Source organism: Balaenoptera borealis (assembly GCF_965194805.1).
Source record: "Balaenoptera borealis genome assembly, chromosome: 15".
Taxonomy (NCBI): Eukaryota; Metazoa; Chordata; class Mammalia; order Artiodactyla; family Balaenopteridae; genus Balaenoptera; species Balaenoptera borealis.
The window spans coordinates 9,107,108-9,125,908 of NC_138871.1; the positions used below are offsets into that span (position 1 = coordinate 9,107,108).

At 55.1% G+C, this 18,801-nt stretch overlaps 3 protein-coding genes across 8 annotated transcripts in view; 2 read left to right on the plus strand and 1 right to left on the minus strand.

Annotated features, from left to right (window-relative positions):
• CNNM3 (cyclin and CBS domain divalent metal cation transport mediator 3) overlaps positions 1-18,801 on the minus strand; it is a 46,128-nt gene that overhangs the window by 3,781 nt on the left and 23,546 nt on the right. For 2 of the 4 annotated variants that reach the window (XR_014234591.1, XM_082356168.1), the window contains one exon: positions 16,184-18,370. The exons of 1 other annotated variant lie outside the window; for it this stretch is intronic. Coding sequence is in view for 2 of the 3 variants with exons in the window: in XM_082356168.1 (XP_082212294.1) it covers positions 18,306-18,370 (65 nt within the window). In the remaining variant the exon portion in view is untranslated. Of the gene's footprint in view, positions 1-14,382; positions 14,596-16,183; positions 18,371-18,801 lie in introns of those variants that run through there. One more of the 4 variants, XM_082356170.1, reaches the window with a different exon arrangement.
• ANKRD39 (ankyrin repeat domain 39) lies at positions 818-6,256 on the plus strand. Of its 3 annotated transcripts, none has more exons than XM_082356191.1 (4): positions 818-1,037; positions 2,091-2,194; positions 2,532-2,735; positions 3,639-4,683. In XM_082356191.1, the coding sequence occupies exons 1-4, from the start codon at positions 938-940 to the stop codon at positions 3,834-3,836; spliced, it is 606 nt and encodes a 201-aa protein (XP_082212317.1). In that variant the 5' UTR covers positions 818-937; the 3' UTR covers positions 3,837-4,683. The 3 variants fall into 3 exon arrangements, with proteins under 3 accessions (XP_082212317.1, XP_082212319.1, XP_082212318.1); XM_082356193.1 differs by having other exon boundaries at positions 822-1,037; positions 3,725-4,682; XM_082356192.1 differs by lacking the exon at positions 3,639-4,683 and adding an exon at positions 5,172-6,256 and having other exon boundaries at positions 837-1,037.
• On the plus strand, positions 6,997-14,452 carry ANKRD23 (ankyrin repeat domain 23). The gene is given in 12 exon segments (XM_082356483.1): positions 6,997-10,007; positions 10,103-10,175; positions 10,178-10,227; positions 10,415-10,543; positions 11,684-11,806; positions 12,056-12,154; positions 12,243-12,341; positions 12,438-12,468; positions 12,471-12,529; positions 12,672-12,769; positions 12,838-12,862; positions 12,866-14,452. Coding segments are annotated over 12 exon segments (1,278 nt in total). The 5' UTR covers positions 6,997-9,803; the 3' UTR covers positions 13,154-14,452.

Consider the following 18,801-nt stretch of genomic DNA (forward strand, 5'->3'; position numbering starts at 1 on the left):
GGTGGGCACCAAGCCCCTGTCCTATGGAAGGAGCCATGCAGGGCCCAGATATTTGTAAGAAAAACGGGGCCCCGCCTGGGTTCTATAACTCACGCCCACACACACAGGCAGCCAGTCCTCTGTACCCTTGACCAGTCTGGGGGTGCCTGCTGTTGCTGGAACAGGCTGCTGCCGGGCGTCCTGCTGTAAGAGAGGGCTTGCATCTGCTGACTTGAGCACGCTACGCTTCCTGCACGGTCACTAACCCACAGCCCAGAGAACGTCTTGATACAAGAAGGTTGATTCGGTAAACTAGGTGCCCACTGTGGGGTTGAGGGTTCCAGGCCCTTTTCCCTGCCCCCGGGCCTACGTGCAGGTGCTCCCAGCGGCAGGATAGGTCATGACTACCTGCCTCCCACGGGGTTTTAGGAAGTGAGCAGGAGGGGCGAGAGGAGGGAGGGTGTCGCGCGGCCTTTCAAGTGGTCACCGCGCCGCCGCGGTGACCCGTCTTCCTGGGCCCGCGTGGTGGGGGAAAGAGGGGGGGAAAGGACCTTAGGGTGCTCCCGGCGACCCCCTGCCCTGGGGAGCCCGGTGGGACGAAGAGAACCTGAAAGGGTGCCTCATAAATGCTCCCGACCCACCCAACCCCGCCCCCCTGGGTTCCAGCGGGCGCGCCCCAGCCTCCTCTTAGCCTGGGACGCCCTCGCGTGGCCGCTTCGGGCGGGCGCGGCCAGGCACCCCCCCCCCCCAGGTCCCACCCCACCGCCGCGATTGGCTCCCGGGCTCAGACCCAGACGCTTGATTGGTCTGCCCCGTGGCTCGTGCGGACGCCGAGTGGTCAGACCGGGAGGGTGGGCAGCGCTGCGCCCGCCCAGCGCGCCGAGGCCCCGCCAGCGCCCGTGCCCGTGACTTTACCCGCGGCCGCACCGCCAGCGGGTGGGACGGCGCCGAGGGCGGCATGGCGGTGCCGCGGCCTTGCGCCGAAGGTCCCTGCTGCTCCCGCCCCAGCGCGGCTCTCGGCGTGCAGCAGACGCTGGACGAGATGGACTTCGAGAGGGGTGAGGCGGGCGCGCGGCCCTACCGGCCCGGCGCCTTCCGGCGTCCCCAGGCCCCCAGGGCAAAGGAGGTGGCCGAGAACCGGGGCCCCGAGGGGGAGGCAGCCCGGGGACCTAGTCGGAGCGTTGGCGGGCGGTGGGCTCACCGCTCCCGCGTACTGAGAGCCCGCCAGGGACCCGGCGGGAGCTCGGCATTAGAAACACCGGCTCGCGTGCAGGTCGGGAACCAGGCTTTGGTTTCAGGAACTTTCCCCAGTGGTGCGGCTGGGCCCGGCTCCTCACCTGGTGCGACCCCGGGGCACCCAGTCCTGCTCCCGGGTCTGCTCCTGGGCAGCAGAGTCTGCAGCCAGGGTATTGCACCCACCCCGAGGGGATGGAGCTTCAGACCGGGGGGGCTGCGTGTTGGGCGCTGCAGGCGTGAGATATGGCAGAGATGGCCTCGAGGCAGGCGATGTCATCCCCACCTGTGGGCTCAGCGGGCTAACTCTTTGGCCCCAGACTGTCCTTGCTGCTGCGCTCGCCACCCCCGGCTTTGTGCACAGAGCCTGGCTCTGTCTGGTTTCTCACCGTGCACACTGCCGACTTTGCTCCAGACGCTGCTCAGACGTTCCAGCCAAAGCCCCTGAGTTGTGGGACGGTTCTGAGGACTCTCGGGATTCCACAGATGGGGTGACTGTTCACCATTTTGGCTGTGGTTTTCACTTTGTGCTGGCACCTGGCAATGTCCTTTTCTTCCTTTTGACTGTGACTATATATTCAAACATCTTAAACAGTACTTTATCCAGCACTGGTGTGTTTGCAGTGGGAAGAGGGGTGACTGTGTCTGCCCAATCTCCTGTCCTGGTTAGACAAGCCCCTGGTCTGTCTTGCTCACAGCGATGTCGCCAGCACCCAGCGCAATCCTTGATACGGAGGAAGGAGGTGCTCGTGTTAATATTTGTTGAACCCATGAATTTCCATTTTATAGATGAGAAAACAAGAGGTCAGGAGGTAAAGGGAGCGCTGGAAGCCCCCAGTCATTCAGCGTTATTCAGTGCTCGGGTTGTCCTTCTGCAGGAATCTGGTCTGCAGCCCTGAACGGAGACCTGGGCCGAGTGAAGTATTTAATCCAGAAGGCAGCGGACCCCAGCCAGCCCGACTCCGCCGGCTACACGGCTCTGGTGAGCTGGGGATGAGCCTCATCGGGTTCCTGCTCTCTGGGGGTGGGGACGGGATGATGTTTGCATTTTCTCTTCTCCCACCTTTCCTCCTCTCCCAGCAGGGTTTCTGTTTAAGCATCACGTGAACCTGGGGTTTTTTTAATTAGCATAAGTGCTTTGCATTAGTTATTTAACTTCATTCTCATCAGGATTCTGTGAGGTAGGAATGGTTATTATCCCCACTTTCCAGTGGCGGAAACTGAAGCTAGGAATGAAGGCTCACCCTGGTCACCCAGGTACCGGAGGGGGCACTCCCCGCCGGGGTTCTGCCCCCTGACCCCGGCTCTGTTACCCACAGCACTACGCCAGCCGCAACGGGCACTATGCCGTGTGCCAGTTCCTGCTGGAGAGCGGGGCCAAGTGTGATGCCCAGACCCACGGGGGGGCCACCGCTCTGCACCGGGCCAGCTACTGTGGGCACACGGACATCGCCCGGCTCCTGCTGTCGCACGGCTCCAATCCCAGGCTGGTGGACGACGACGGCATGACCAGTCTGCACAAGGTGGGTCCCCTCTCAGAAGTTTCACAGGTTGCAAGAACTTGTCTTCTCTCATTAGAAAAGTTATAACATGGGACTTCCCTGACTGTCCAGTGGTTAGGACTCGGCGCTTTCACTGCCATGGGCCCAGGTTCAGTCCCTGGTTGGGGAACTAAGATCCCGCAAGGAGTGGTCAAAAATAAAAAAGTGAAAGTTACAATGTGTTCACTGTAGAAAACATGGGGAAAACGGAAAAGCATAAAGTAGAAAATTGAAATCATTTGTAATCTCAGTGCTCACCTCTCGTCACTTTAGGATTAACGTATAATTTTCCAGCATGTCTCCTGCGCACATAAATTAGAACTAAACGTATGGCGTCATTTTCTCTTTCTTCCCCTTAATGATGTGTCCTCAGTGCTTTTCCACGTGGTTTTCTGAAACTTGCACCCACTCTTGCCTGTCCCTGTAGCCTGCTTTCCACACTGTGATCGGAGTGATCATTTAATTAAATGTTTTCTGACTAGAAACACCTACCCACTGTGCACGGTTTGAGGAGTACAGAATGTCTACCGTGGACACAAGTTTCCCTCCCCCTCGACCCCTGGTCCCTCAGTCTTCCAAGTCACCTCCCTTAAGGCATCCCCTTTTACCGATTTCTTGTGCATCTTTGAGACGCGGTTGATGGATACTTACGGCCTATGTGTGCCAACCTGTTCCTCTCTTAGCCCCACTGATTTTCTCCCAGAGTGATGGTTTAAAAAGCAATTCTGACCATGCCATGCCTTAGAGTCCTTGGGAGGCTTGCTTTTACCAAGGCCGTAAGCTGGTTTACAGGCCCTCTGGGGTCAGCCCCTGCCTACCTGCCAGCTTCTCCTTGCCCCGCTAGTCGTCTTCAGTTTCTTGAACCTGCTTCTCTATCACTTGCAGGCCATAGACAACATCTCTTCCTATCTGGATGCCTCACATCACCCTTTTCCCTCTGACCTGTGTCTGTCCTTCCTCCTGGATTGCAGCTTCTACATCACGCCCTCGGAGAGCCTTCCCATTTCCTCAGGGGAGGACAGCTCACGCATCGGGGTGCCCGGAAGCACCCTGTGCTTGACTTCTGACTCTTCTCCCCCTTGAAATTCCCTGTGTGAGCGCCATCGCACTGGAGGCAGCTGGGATTGGTCCTGTTTCCTGCTGTGGCCTCAGCACTGAGCTCAGGTGCTAAGTGAGCAGCTGGGGGTTGTTTTGTTTTGAGACCCTTGCTGATTAGAGAGGCAGGTTGCTCGTTTCTCAGTGGTCTAAACTGGTGTTGGCTTGAGTGTTTCACTGCCACAGCTCACATGATGGGTGTTGATAGGCAGGACACTGCCGTGGATGGACCTAGCTGGTGTCACCCGCACTTTGCGGCATTCTCGTGAAATTGGGGGAATGCATGTGTGTGAGGAATACGAATCATCCCTTCCTTCCAGCCTGCTTGCCTCCTCCCTCCCTTGCTTCCTTCTGCAAACATTGGCACTTTTTTTTGCCAAAAATTATTTGGAATTCATCTTACAACTGCTCACAACACACTACTGCCTGAATTGAAGCAGTACAATTGAGAATCCCAGGTCTGTACTCATCAAGATAATATTTATGCTGAATAAAGATTTAGATTCAAATTTGAGATGGTGTTTGGTACTCATATTAACTTTGATACCTTTCAGGAGCCCTCGTAGCCCTTTAATTTGTCTCTTGGGAGGAGTAGGGAATATAGTGATATAACATAGCTATTGAGAGTTCGGACTTTGAGGTCAGACAGACCTGGCTTAGAATTCCCCATGCTGCCACATTAGCTCTGTGACCTTGGGCGAGTTACTCAACTTTTATAAGCCTCAGTTTTTTCATCTATAAAGTGGAAATAATGATACTTCCTACCTCTGATGGTTATTGTAAAAGTTAAGTAAGATAATCCATGTAAATCACTTAACACTGTTCTTTTTTGGAGGATGTAGGTTAGAAATTGACATCCAGGTTGGGATCGTTGATCTCCGAGGGGACGAGGAGAAAGCTGGGTACTGGGCCTGTTTCTCTCCGCTCATCTGAAAGTTCCCAGAGGACAGGGGCCGTGTCTGATGTGTCTTGTGCCCATGGCACCCAGCACCCTATAGACAATCTGAATGTTTGTAAAGATGCTTAGAGATCCAAGGTTCTGTCCTCGTTCTTAATGTGCAGGCCTGGGCAAAGAAGCATGGCCACTGAGCAAAGGACACAAGGAAGAAAAGCTCAAGCTGACTGCCCAAGTGGCACCAGGGTGCCCCACCACCCTGCAGCACGTCATTTCAGTTTGGCAGGGGTTAGAGGAAACCGGCTCAGACGGCCAGCGCCTCCATTTCCACGAGACCTTTTCTCGGACCAAAAGGGCCCCAGAAGTGGAGCAAAAAAGAACAGGGTCCAGTGGGGTACGGCTTTTGATCCGGGCCTCTCTCCCCACAGGCCGCCGAGAAGGGTCACGTGGACATTTGCTCCCTCCTCTTGCAACACAGCCCAGCCCTGAAGGCCGTCCGGGACCGGAAGGCACGACTCGCCTGTGACCTGCTGCCCTGCAACAGCGACCTGCGGGACCTGCTGGCCAGCTGAGTCTCCCCGCTCTTGTCACGGGCTGCGTGTGGGGTACACAGACTAGCCCTCCCAGCCCCTGCCTCGGTCAGCGCCCGAGCCGCAGGGTGGGATCCTGAGGCTGGAGGACCCCGGAAGAGCCGCATTGTGGTCACTGGGGAAGCAGGGGCGGCAATTTGGTGGGGCTGCCAGTGCGCCAGCCTGGACAGATGACCGTATTCTAAATTAGTTCATGTGGAAACATCTATCCGTTTGGAAAAAATAAAGTTATATCCTTACCTCATCCCACGCACAAAAATAAATTTCGAGAAAAGACCCCAATCTGAAGATACAAAAGTATGTAAGCATGAGAAGAAACGGCGGAATATGTGACAAATGAACAGCTGCCTTCTAGCCGAGTGACCTTGGTACAAGTCACTTGACCCATCTGTCCTGCGTCCTCATTTTTTTTTTTTTGCCTCACGGCACGCAGGATCTTAGTTCCCCTGACCAGGGATCAAACCCGTGCCCCATGCAGTGCAAGCGCGGTCTTAACCACGGGACCGCCAGGGAGGTCCCCTGCGTCCTCATCTCTAGGGTGGGAATGACACAGTGGGCTGCCTCGGAGTCCCCACGGGGGTGAGACGAGCGAATATCTGGGCAGTGCCGGGGAGGGTGCCCGGCACCGCGCGGGCAGCATATGGGAGCGCCCACCTCCCCAGAACCTGACCAACACTTGCGTTTATAGTAATTTCATTCGTTTTAACCGTCTGATAGACTACAAAGTGCTACTGTTTTGTTGCATCACTAATTGCTAGTGAGGTTGAACGCCTGTCTTCTGTGACCTTCCTGTCCGTACCCTTTGTCCATCTAAAATTTTTCTCTTTTTTGATTCATAGGAGTTATTTATGTATTCTGGATATTGATCCTTTGTTATATATATATATGTACATAATTATATATATCTTTTTTCTTTTCTCTTTGATGCTGTTCTTTGTCTTAACTGTGTTTTCATCTGTTCATGGAAATTGGTTACCGCCGGTGTGGACGGCAGTTTGGCAATATCTATTAAAATTTAAGTGAACAGGGCCAATACATTGATTTCTCTGTAGGTCCCGAGAGAAATATTCATCTGTGTGCACAAAGATGTTTGCTTTTGGGGGGTTTTTTTGGCCTCACCGAGCGGCTTGCAGGATCTTAGTTCCCCGACCAAGGATCGAACCCATACCCCCTGCAGTGGAAGCGCTGAGTCCTAACCACTGGACCGCCAGGGAAGTCCCCAAAGATGTTTATTTACAGAGGCATTTTCAAAAATGTGGACTGGAGCATGGGGTGTAATGTACAAAAAAAAAAAAAAATTGCAGAGATAACCTAAGTGTTCGCAGCAGGGGGACGGTGCGGTTCTGGCACTTTGAGCGCAGCGTATGCTAATGTGGAAAGAGTGCCGAGTCGCGGTTACGTAAAGTATGTAGAAGCATGTAGGTGCGTACACACAACACACAGGAGGAGCCTCGGGAGGCTGTGTGTTAAACTGTACCCATGGGTTCCCCGGGCTCCACGGCAAGAGTGCTTAACCAAGGGGGTCCTGAGCTTGATTTGCTATGTTTGGATTTTCTACCAGAAGTAAATTTTTTCTTTGATAAGTAATACCAGTATTAAGTCAATACCAGTTAGTTTCATGTGAATACCAATAAGTCTTCTGCTGAGAACTTGAGGCAGCCTGTCGGTGCCCTCGCCCTCAGACGTTGGAGGACAGGAGTCTCTGTGTGGCCGGCAGTGGAGTCCAGAGCTGAAGTCTGCTTGTTCTTTTATTTATTTTTATTTATTTATTTATTTAATTGATTGATTGATTGATTGATTGATTGCTGTGCTGGGTCTTCGTTTCTGTGAGAGGGCTTTCTCCAGTTGCGGCAAGTGGGGGCCATTCTTCATCGCGGTGCACGGGCCTCTCACTATCGCGGCCTCTCTTGTTGCGGAGCACAGGCTCCAGACGCGCAGGCTCAGTAATTGTGGCTCACGGGCCTAGTTGCTCCACGGCATGTGGGATCTTCCCAGACCAGGGCTCGAACCCGTGTCCCCTGCATTGGCAGGCGGATTCTTAACCACTGCACCACCAGGGAAGCCCCAGTCTGCTTGTTCTTGTCAGTTTCCCCCTCACTCTCCTCCAGGTAACGGTCTCCCTCCTCAGGACCACCGGCAAGAATCACCTTTGACAAAAACACCCTGGAGCATAAGGATGGAGTTTCTCTCCAAAGCTCTGGGCTCCCTGGGTCTCAGAGCTGGGAAGCAGTCACCAAGAAGCCAGCTGTGGGTGGGGCCTCGGGCTGCCCTGGATCCATGGTTCTCCCTCCCACTGGCTTGTCCTGGTCACCTCTGCTCATGTTGCTCCAAGTCTTATTCACTAGGAAATCTGATAGCTAGTGAATAAGACTCCAGAATCGGAGAGACACGAGCAATCAGATTTCCCTTCAAAGGTCAAGGCAGAATTCAAGGCACAGCTGGGTGGAAGATGTGCTTGGTGTCTTAGGGAGAATTAGGAAGTTTGGCTTTGGTAGCTGCAGACGGATTGCTTTGCAACTGGATAAATGGTTAACGTTCGTACTTGGGCCTGGAGCGGATCTGAACCTCACCTTCCTGGCGACAGGTGTCTCTGTGCCCAGGTCCACCAGGTCCCTGGTGGGGGGGACCTGCGTGTCGGCCGTGGGAGGCTCTTCAAGAGGCATGAGGGGCTGATGATGGGCTGGGCTTGGCTCCTGATGGTGGCCTAGCTTAATCGTTGACCTTGACTGTCACAGTGGTGAGGGAGCAGGGTGGGTATCTGGGGAAGGAAACCTGAGGGAGCAGGATGGGTATCTGGGCAAGGAAACCACCACCAGGAGCAGCCCGGGCGGCCTGGAAACTGGCTGGGAGTTGGGAAATCACTTGATCTGTTGCAGCCAGGAAGCTTCGTGAGGCAGAGGTCAGCCTCTTGTGTCTGTCCTTTAGAGGTCCTCTTTAGGAGTCTGGCTTCCTTTTGCCAGGGCAGTTGGGCTGGGTCTCCCAGGGTCTCAGGCAGCCAGACCTACAGCAACGTGGAGGCTCACTTCTTTTTCTCGAGGGCATCTACACTTAGGAGAATGGGAGCTATTTCCCCCTGAACCTGGGCTGGCGGCCCAGCACCCAGGATGTGTGTTTATTGGTTGAATCACTTCTGAGTAGGTGTGGGGGGGATGGCACAGGTGCAGGATGGGGGGTGTCTGAGGATGCAACTGACTCAGCTCAAAACAGCTCTTTCTCCCGCCCACAGTGGGCTGTGTGCCCACACCGGTACTTTGGTGGGTGTTACGGAGCCACGGAGTTGTCTGGCGGGGGCCCGAGCCTCTGCCCTGCGCCCCCGGCCCCCGACAGCCCTCCTATAAAAGGGCTGAGCTGCTCGGCTCCTCTCACTGGGGGCGTGAGGAGCAGGGGGGACCGTGGACTTCGTCAGCATCCAGCAGTTGGTGAGGGCCTGGAGCGGAGGCCGGACAGTGGTCTGGGCACCCCCAGACCGTCTCAGCAGAATGCAGAGGTAGGTTGGGCAGCTCCTTTCTGGTGCCTGAGGTTTTAGGAGTAGAAACCTGTAGTTCTTTTCTGGCCTGTCTGCCTAGTTCTCATGTGAGGTGGTGAGGGGTTAAGGAGCAAGAGAGACACACAGTGAGAACGGTGTCTGGCGATGGTAGACGAGAAAATCCTTGAGTGTGATGGCCAAAGAGGAACGGGAAGTGGCAGGTGACCCCGGAAGACACAGGTGTGGCTGGGTATCGGTTGAGCTCAACTGTGTTGATGGTCTTTGCTGGGGAAATGGTCTGGAGGGTCTGGCTGCCTCGGCTGGGGACAAGGAGAAGGGTGCTCGAGTTCCCTGGGCAGTGAGAGATGCAGGCACATCAGTGACACTTCGGGATGTCTGTCGTGAGGGATGGGGCATGGAGGGTAGCGAGGCCCGGGGCGTCACTTGACCCCACAAGCCCCACTGCGGGCCAGGGCCCTGCCGGCCTCAGCCCAGGACAGCCGCTGCTGGGAGGCGGGTTGCAGGGCCCAGGAAGTGTTAGGCTGCCTGAGTTTGCTTTAGAAGGGAATGGAATGTAGTTCTACGTGGCGGGAAGCCCTAGGCTCTGCCCTCAGTATCATTCCAGCCTTTTCCCTCCCCTCAACGTGCTTATTCCTCAGGGCTCCCCAGCCGCTGAATCACGGGGCTGGGGGCCAGGGGAGGAAGAAAAGAACGGACCATTGTTTGGTGGGGTCTGCCCTAAGCACAGCCCCGGTAAGTCATTTCATCCTTATAGCTCCAAGAGGTAAGTGCTAGTGTTACCCCATTTTATTATGAAGAAACACAGCTTCACGAAGAGCCAAAATTTGAACATAGGAATTCAGAATTTTATCCGGGAGGCATCTCCTCTGTCCCCCAGGCTTGGGGTCAGGTGGCAGTGTGGTGTGATCGGGTAGGAATGTAAGGACAACAGCCCAGGAGGGAGGCCCTGAGCTCACCTGGACGCAGCCCAGCAGCATAAATAGATGCGGCGTCAGGCCCCCGCCGCCAGGTTCCCGCTGACAGGACAGAGTGAGCAGCAGTCGGCCCCCGGGCCTCGGGCAATGCTGCAGGTGGTGAGAGCCAGCGACAAGCACGGGGGTCAGGGAGCCGGCCGGGGCTCGGTCTGCCATGGAGCTTTGAGAGGGGTCAGGCCAGCTCTCAGGTCCACATCCAGATCACTAATCTCTGTACGTCAGCTCCTGGCAGGACTCCCATCTGGCACAGTTGTGTTTTGTGAGGGCTCCTAATTTTTCTGGTTCTTTATCTTTGTCTGTTCCTATAGGTAAGTGGGGAGAGAGTCGAAAGGAAAGAATTGGGACGTGGACATGGAGTGTCTGATCCTGGAGGCTGGGGCCCCAGGAGGCCGAGGCCCGGGAGAGGCAGGAACTGGACGAGGAGAGGAGGAGAGTGAGTGGCGGGGGGCAGGGGCCACGGGCAGGCGAAGCAGGGGGGCTGTGAGCCCGGGGCTCGGGGTCTGACAGCCTGGGCGCGGCGCTTCTCCTGCAGCTGGGAAGACGAGGGTTAGAACAACCAAGAGCCGCCCCAGGGTTGCCGTGGCCAGCAGCCAGTGGCTGGCGTCCTGTTTCTGCCCCAGCTTGAAAGATGCAGCAGTCTCAGAGCTAACTTGGAGAGCCTGGCTGACCTGGAAACGTTGGTTCAAAGACAGAGAGAAAAGCGACTGAAACGCAGAGTCCCCGCCAGGGCACCCGAGCCTGAGGTCAAGGTGAGCGGGAAGGCTGGTGCGTGGGAGTGCCACACCAGGGCTGGAGTGCCTGAGCAGGAGCGCCCCCCACCCCGTCCCCGTGGGAGGCCTGGGGAGGAGTGACACTGCCGCCGCGGCTGCACAGCCCGCACCTGGGGGCCCTCCGCCCCGGCGTCGTTTTCCGCGGCTGCTGCTGGAACCAAGTACCCCAAACTGGGGGCTTAAACAACAGCTATTTATGGTCGTCTCAGAGGCTGGAAGTCCAAGATCAAGGAGTCGGCAGGCAGGGTTGGTTCCTTCTGAGGCTCTGGGGGCTGATCCGTCCACACCTCTCCCCAGCTTCTGGGGTTGGTGGTGTTCCTTGGCTTGTGGCCTCATCGCCCCGATCTCTGCCTCTGAGCTCACGTGGCCTTCTCCCTGCCTGCGTGCCTGTGTCCAAAGGTCTGTCCCCTCTCAATAAGGACACCACTCGTATTGGACCGGGGCCCACCCTACTCTAGTATGCCGGCATCTTAACCGATTACAGCTACAATGACTGTTTCCAAATAAGGTCACGTTCTGAGGTACTGGGGTTAGGACTTCAACAATATGAACCTGGGCTGGGGGGCGGAACACAAGTCAGTCTGTAACCCTGCCCCGTACCTATTCAGTCAGAATCTTCTGGGGGCAAGTTTTTTTGTTGTTGTTTTTTAATTAATTTATGTATTTTTGGCTGTGTTAGGTCTTCATTGCTGCGCGCGGGCTTTCTTTAGTTGCGGCGAGCGGGGGCTACTCTTCGTTGCCGTGTGCGGGCTTCTCATTGCGGTGGCTTCTCTTGTTGCGGAGCACGGGCTCTAGGCGAGCGGGCTCAGTAGTTGTGGCTCGTGGGCTCTAGAGTGCAGGCTCAGTAGTTGTGGCGCATGGGCTTAGTTGCTCTGCGGCATGGGGGATCTTCCTGGACCAGGGCTCGAACCCATGTCCCCTGCATTGGCAGGCGGATTCTTAACCACTGCGCCACCAGGGAAGTCCTGGGGGCAAGTGTTTAAATCTATTATTTGTATAAGCCAACAGTGCGCTGGTCCTCCGCCAGCTCTTTGGAACCACTTGGCTAGACTGGTGAGGCTGTGTGTCCCAGAGGCCTAGTGTGGGGAGTGAGTTGGTCTCGTCCTTGAACTTATCCAGCCGCAGCCCCTGGCCCTGCTGGAGCCCGTGGACCTGGAGGCGTTCCTGAAGGCAGCTGCTGAGAACCAGGAGGCCCTGACTGACAAGTACCTGACAGACGGAGGGGACCCCAATGTCCACAAGGTAGCGAGGGTGGGTGCAGGCGTGCGGCCTTCAGCGTGGTCCAGTCAAGAGCCTAGGAAACTGCAGGGCTTTTCTGTTTTATGGGGCACGAGTCCCATGATGCCTCCTGAGTCTGGAGGGAGAGGCCCTTCACACGACGGGGGAGTAAGCAGCTCTGTTCAGGGCACCAGCTCTGGGAACAGGGTCGCAGGTGGGACCTCCGGGGGTGGCCGTGCTCCCTGCACCTAACTCCCGTCCGCACCACCCCAGCTCCACCGCACGGCCTGGCACTGGGCCTGTCCGAAGGGTCACAGCCAGCTCGTGAACAAGCTGCTGGAGGCGGGTGCCACCGTGGACGCTCAGGACTTGGTGAGAACCAGGGAAGGGCCATCCGCACGGCAGACCCCCCGCCTGGCATCTCTGCAGTCAGGGTTACTCTGGTGCTTTTGTTTTGCAGCTGGACGGGCCCCCTGTGTTCTGGGCCTGCCGCAGAGGGCACCTGGACATCCTCAAACAGCTGCTTAACCGGGGCGCCCAGGTCAATGCCCGGGACCAGGGGAGGGCACAGGCTGCGGGGTGGCCCGATGCTCTTCCTGGGGTGGGACACGGCCTTGCCAGCTTGGAGTGACACTGACCCTCACCGCTCCCGTAGATCTGGAGCACGCCCCTGCACGTGGCCGTGCGCACCGCGACTGCCTGGAGCACCTCGTCGCCTGCGGGGCCCGCGCTGACGCACAGGACAGGGTAGGCGTCTGGCTGTCCCGGGCTGGGGCGGCTCCACCCCCGGGAGCCACGACTAAGGCAGCCTGAGCTCAGCGACAGTACCTGCTGACCTGACCCTCCCCGGGAAGCGGAGGTGAGGAGGACGACGTCCCCTTCTCGACAGGAAGGGGACATGGCTCTGCACGAGGCGGTGCAGCCCGGCCACTACAGAGCCATGGAGGTGCTGCTGCTCTACGGGGCCAGGCTGGGCGTGCGACCGCAGTGAGGGCAGGCGAGCCAGCGGGGCGGGCAGCTCGGGGGGGAGAGCGGGGACTCACCCGGCGTCCTCGTCCCCCGGCTTCAGTGACCCCACTGTAGCTGGCCCAGGACTGGCAGTGGGGCATCCGGGGAGCACTGCAGGCCCACGTGGGGCACCCCCGTACCCGGTGCCGCCAACAGCCGATCCTCGGGGCCACTCGCAGCCACCATTCCATCCCGTCACCTCCGCCCCGTGCCACTCAGGCGTCTCACCCGCGTGGTCCTCCCTCGGTCACGACTCCCCGCTCAGGGCTGATTCCGCGCCTCCAGGCAGCCCTGTCAGACCAGGGGCGGCTCCACGCCTGGCAGGTGGCAGAGCAGCCTCCCTGGCTTCCCATCCCAGGCTGAGCCGGTCCCCGCCGGGGCACGAGCTGGGGGCTGACGCAGAGGACCCGGGGCTGGCAGGCGGGTGCAGGAAACAAAGTGGGTCCAGACGAGGGGCCGCGGAGGAGCGTGGGGACTGAGGACGGAGCAGCACGGGAACAGCCTCAAGCTCCCTGGGGCCGGTGCCAGGGCTCCTCGGTGCCCGCTGGTCCCCGGTCCAGGAGGCGGCTAGGCTCTGCCCTCCCCCAGGGCCCTCCTGCCACCAGGTGGTGACTCGGTGCATGGCCAGCAGCAGATGCCCTTGGGCGCAGGTTTCTCCAGGGGCCTCCGTGCCTGGCGGGTCTGGCCGTCTGGAGGGGGCTGCTGGATGGCTTTGAGCACGCCCTGCACAGAAGACCAGCCCCAGCCTGCTTGCCTCAGAAGCTCCAAGGCCGACGAGCTGGAGCTAATGTTTATTTTAGGGAAACCCTGGGCCCTCTGTCGAAGGCTTCGGACAGGCCTGCCCGCTGCCCTCTGGTTGGCTATCTATCTGGTGGCTCGCCTTGTAGGGGGACGCGCCTGGGTGCTGGGGGTTGCTTGCGGCCCACTCAACTTTTGGGGCGGTGGCCTGTAACCCTACTCTGCCTCCGGCGCTGACGTCACCCCGGCCCTGGTACTGGAGTGCGTGCTCTCACCTGGCCCCTGCAGCCGCGGCCATGCTGCTTCACCCTAACCCTCGGAGGCAGGACGTGGAGGGCTCTGAACTCACCTGCTCCTTTCCCTCCTCCACCGACTGGGGGTGGCCCGAGGCCCCACCTCCACACGCTCCCCTAAAGCTTCCCCCTCTCACTGTCCTTTCCCAGTCACGCTGCACTGGTGCAGACCTGTGCTGTACTGCTGGCGGGCAGGGTCCTTACATGCCAGAAGGTGAATCTGAGAACAGCTCTGCCCTAAACTGAGAACCACAGGCAGAGGGTTGGGCTCCAAGATGAAGGTTAGCCTCCCTCACATAAGGAACCTGGGTTGATATCTGTTTTGCAGCAGTTATTTTTAGTCTAACTGGTGGCCTTCTCAGGCCAAGGACAAGGCAATTTCTATTCTGTGAAAAAGCTGACAAGAGCTCCCAACAGGGGCCACACGCCTTCCCCTCACATGGGCAGCTCCTGCCCTGTCCTGACAGAGCCCCGCGCACCCAGACGCTGGGGCCATGGGAGAAACAGGCGTTCAAGTCCATGGACAAGACACTTCCCATCTAGGAAATGGGGACACTTAAGTGACAGACAAAAATACCTTTTTATACCTATCAGTATTTTTTGTTCATTAAAACTTGTTGATTATCTGTCATGGCCTGGTTGTTTTTTCTGGGCTGAGAGGGGCCAGTTCCTCAGAAACTCAAGCCTGATAACCATGCCGGCCTGACAGCAAGACAGGTCCCCAGGGGCAGAGCAGGTAGGCAGGGTGGTCTAGGGCTTCTCAGCCTAGACTGCCTATTAGAATCAAGAGGGAAGATTTTAAAACTCCTGATGTCCAGATGGATTAAATCAGAATCCCTAGGTTTGGAACCAGATATCAGCATTATCATACAGATGACACGCTTGTCTATGTAGGAGATCCTAAGGAAGCTACAAAACCAAAAAAACACGGACTTTCCCGGCGGCCTAGAAGTTAAGACTCCGCACTTCCACTGCGGTAGGGGAGGAGCACAGGGTTGATGCCTGGTCGGGGAACTAAGATCCCGCATGCCACGCAGCGCAGCCAAAAAAACAAAAAAAAACCCACCTAGAATAAGGGAGTTCCAGCAAGATCTCAGGATACAAGATAAACATAAAAACCTTTTTTCTACATACTAACAATGACTCTGAATCTGAATACTAAAATTAAACACACAGTACCATTTGTAATTGCTAAAAAGAAAACCCACTTAGGTGTAAATCTAGTAAAACATCTAAGGACCTATATGCTGAAAACTACAAAATGCTGATGAATGACACCAAAGATTTAAATAAATGGACACATACACATGGATTGAAAGATGCAACTGAGTAAAGATGTCAGTTCCACCCAAATTGATACACAGGTTTAACGCAGTTCCTACCAAAATCCCAACAAGATTTTTTTTTGTATATTTAGACAAGGTTATTTTAAAATTTAAAACTAAAACAACTCTGGAAAAGAACAAAGTGGGAGAAATCAGTCTACTTGATTTCAGGACCTATTAAATAGCTACAATAAGACAGTGTGGTACCAGTGAAGAGACAGACGCATCGGTCAAAGGAACAGAATAGACAACCCAGAAATAGAAACAGCAAATATGCCAAAAGATGCAAAAGTTATTCAACGGAGGAAAGATATGCTTTACAACAAATGGTGCTGAAAGAACTGGACATCTATAGGCAAAAAAAAATTTTTTTAAAGAAACTTAAAATGGATCACGAACTTACATGCAAATTAAGACTATAAAATTTTAGAAAAAGAAAAGACAATCTTCACAATCAAGGACTAAAGAATTCTTAGACATGACACCAAAAGCATAATCCATAAAAAAAAAAATCAGTAAGTTGTAATTCATCAAAATTTTAAACTTTCGCCCTGCAAGAAATCCTGTTAAGAGGATGAAAAAATAAGCTACAGTAGGAAAAAATATCTGCAAACCAAAAACCGAATAAAGCCTAGTATTTAGAATATATGAAGAATTCTCAAAACTCAGCAGTAAAAAAACCAATCTATTTAGAAAATGGGCAAAAGACATGAACAGACATTTCACAAGGTGAAACAAGCACATGAAAAAATATACATTAGCCATTATGGAAATGCAAATAAAACCCACAATGAGGTAGCACTACACACCTACCAGAGTGGCTAAAATAGAAAATAGTGACAATACCAAATCCTGGAGAGGATTTGGAAAAACACTCACACATTGCTGGTGGGAATGTAAAGTTGTACAGGCACTCTGAAAGAGTTTGGCAGTTTCTTTTAAAACTTAAAGATGCAGTAACCATACAACCTAGCAATTGCACTCCTAGACATTTAGCTAAGAGAAGAGAAAACCAATGTTTACACAAGAGCCTGTAATGAATGTTCATAGCAGCTTTATTTGGAATAGCCAAAAACTGGAAACCACCCAGATGTCCTTAGACAGGGCAGTGAGTATTTGATGGAATACCACACAGCAATCAAGAAGGAATGAGCCGTTGACACGCGCAACAGCCTGGAGGAGATTCCAGAACATTACGCTGAGTGAAAAAAGCCAGTCCCAATGGTTACATACTGTAAGATCCCATTTATACAACATTCTTGAAATGACAAAATTATAGAGATGATGGACAGATTAGTGGTTGCCAGGAATTAGGGACAGTGGCCAGAGGGGGTGGGGGTGGCTCTAAAAGGGTCTGTTGGAGGGAGATCCTAGGGAGGAACAGTTCTGTATCTAGATTGCAGTGGTGGTTACACAAATCTACGTATGATAAGATGCTATAGAACTATATGCCCACATGGCACCAGTGTCAGATTCCTGGTTTTGATACTGCATTGTAACTATGTAAGGTGTAATCACTGAGGAAAACTGGGTGAAGGGTACATGGGACCTCTATCTTTGCAACTTCCTATGAATCTGTTAATTATTTCAAAGTAAAAAGTTACTTAGGAAAAAAAAAAAAGCAATAGCTCTAAATGCAACTTGGTATCCTGGATTGGATCCTGCAACAGAAAAGGGACATGATGGAAAATCTGATAAAAATCCAAGTAAAGTCTGTAATTTAGTTAATAGTTTTGTACCCATGTTAATTTTTTAGTTTCGATAAATGCACCAAGGTTACGTGAGATAAAATTCAGGGAAGCGGGTGTGAAGGGTATATGATCTGTGAACCTAAAATAATTTTAAAGAATAAAATCCTGATGCCTGGACTGATTCAATCAGAAATCCCTGGGGGGTGGGCCCCAGGTATCAGTATTTTTAATTTGCCAAGTGATTTCCAATGTGCAGCCGAGGCTAAGAACCACTGTTCTGGAGAGAGAGAATTTTAAAGTATCTACTTCCCACCTGGGTTTGCTCTTGGAGAGAATTCCTTGAGAAAAGTCTCTCAGTGAGCATGCCACTGTTTTTGGCCTTCATTCCCACTGATCCTGGATAAGAACCCAAATGCCTTTGGGAAAGGTTCCAGAAATCCTCCTCCCTCCCCATCCTCGGTCCCCGTGATGCCCTGGTTTCTGTGCAGCTGAAGCGCTGTGGAAGGTGAGTTTAGGTGAACCGGAAGGCGAGACAAATGCCTTCTCGTTCCCGCTTCTCTAAAACCCCAGAGCTAGAACAGGAAAAAAGCAAAGAGCTTGAAATGTTTCAGAGATCTAAGAAAAACTCCGATGTCATGTTCTTTCTTCCAAACGACGGAGAGGGGTCTCCCTGGCTCACAACCAGCCCTGGCCGCCCTCCGCGCACCTGACAGCCGCACGGCGCCCCCGGGCTGCCCTCCCCGGAACCCCACGACAAAGGCTTAGGTGCAGCAGAGCGGTCCCTTCCTCCCACGCGTGACCTCTTCTTAAAACACAGGAAACGACAATACTGTTAGCGGCGACTGGGCCGGGGCCAGCGTGAGAAAGCCACCCGCACGGGAGGGAGCGGGGCTGGTGCGATAGACCTGCTTCCAGGTTTGGCACGTGGGGCAGGCTGGGCGCGTGCTCTGAAGCATGGCATCGTAAGGGAAGCCAAAAAGGTCACCGTGGCCAAGGCCATGGATGTGAACCCCCAGCCCACACTGGTGGTCCTGGTTTGCTCAAAAAGTGCTGCCAGCAGCAGAAGGCTGGCAAATTAAAAGCAAAGAGAGTACAGGTCAGGGCCACAGAAAGGCAGTAATCGTGCACTCACATCGTGGCTTGGCCAGAAGAGGTATAAATACACTGCACTGTCACAGGGAGGCTTGGCCCAGGGACTGGAGATGGCACTGTTCCTTTCATTCCGTTCGGAAGCAGGCCTGGAGGGCTGGCCCCGGCGGACCCCCATCTCCTAAAGGGGGGCAGGACCTGCTGAGGCTCCTGGCACCGGCCTCTGGCTCCGAGGGCAGCCAGGAGCCGCGTCCACGAGGGCCATCTAAAACGTGGCCTGCAGGGGGTGGGGACAGGCTGGCAGGAAGCCGCTCCTCGGCTCGCTCCAGTTCCCCACGTGACGGTCCGTTCCCCACACTCGGGGCTGCCAGCCAAGCGGTTAAACTCCCGGGTTCCGCCCCGGGCTCTCCTCCGCCGGGAGGCCGGGTCTGCTGTGGCTGGACCCTAGAGGGGAGAGGGGAGAGCATCAGCCCAGAGCCAGTCCAGGGAGCGGCTCCTGTGACACCAGGTGTTAAGTCCTCTTTAGGACGGGAAGGGGCGGGGGGGGCGCCGAGGAGCCTCAGGCCTCCTCGGGAGACATCGAGGCAGAGCTGGGAGCGTTTAGTTAGGAAAATGCTCAGCCTCGTGAGAGAAAACCACTGCCAGGACGGATGCCATCAATGAGAGGCAGGGCTTCTGCCCGTGGGAGGCCGAGGCCCTAAGGCCAGGCAGGAGGCAGCTGCCCAGACAACACAGCAGGCACTGGAAGGGAGCTTTTGTTTCCAAGGCTGAGCAGGCATTTCATGGTCCCTCCTGCCCTCCAGAAAAATGAGATGAGAAGTAGCAACAAGGGACAGGAAGCACCCACTCACCCCCATGGAGAAGTGCCCCCCATC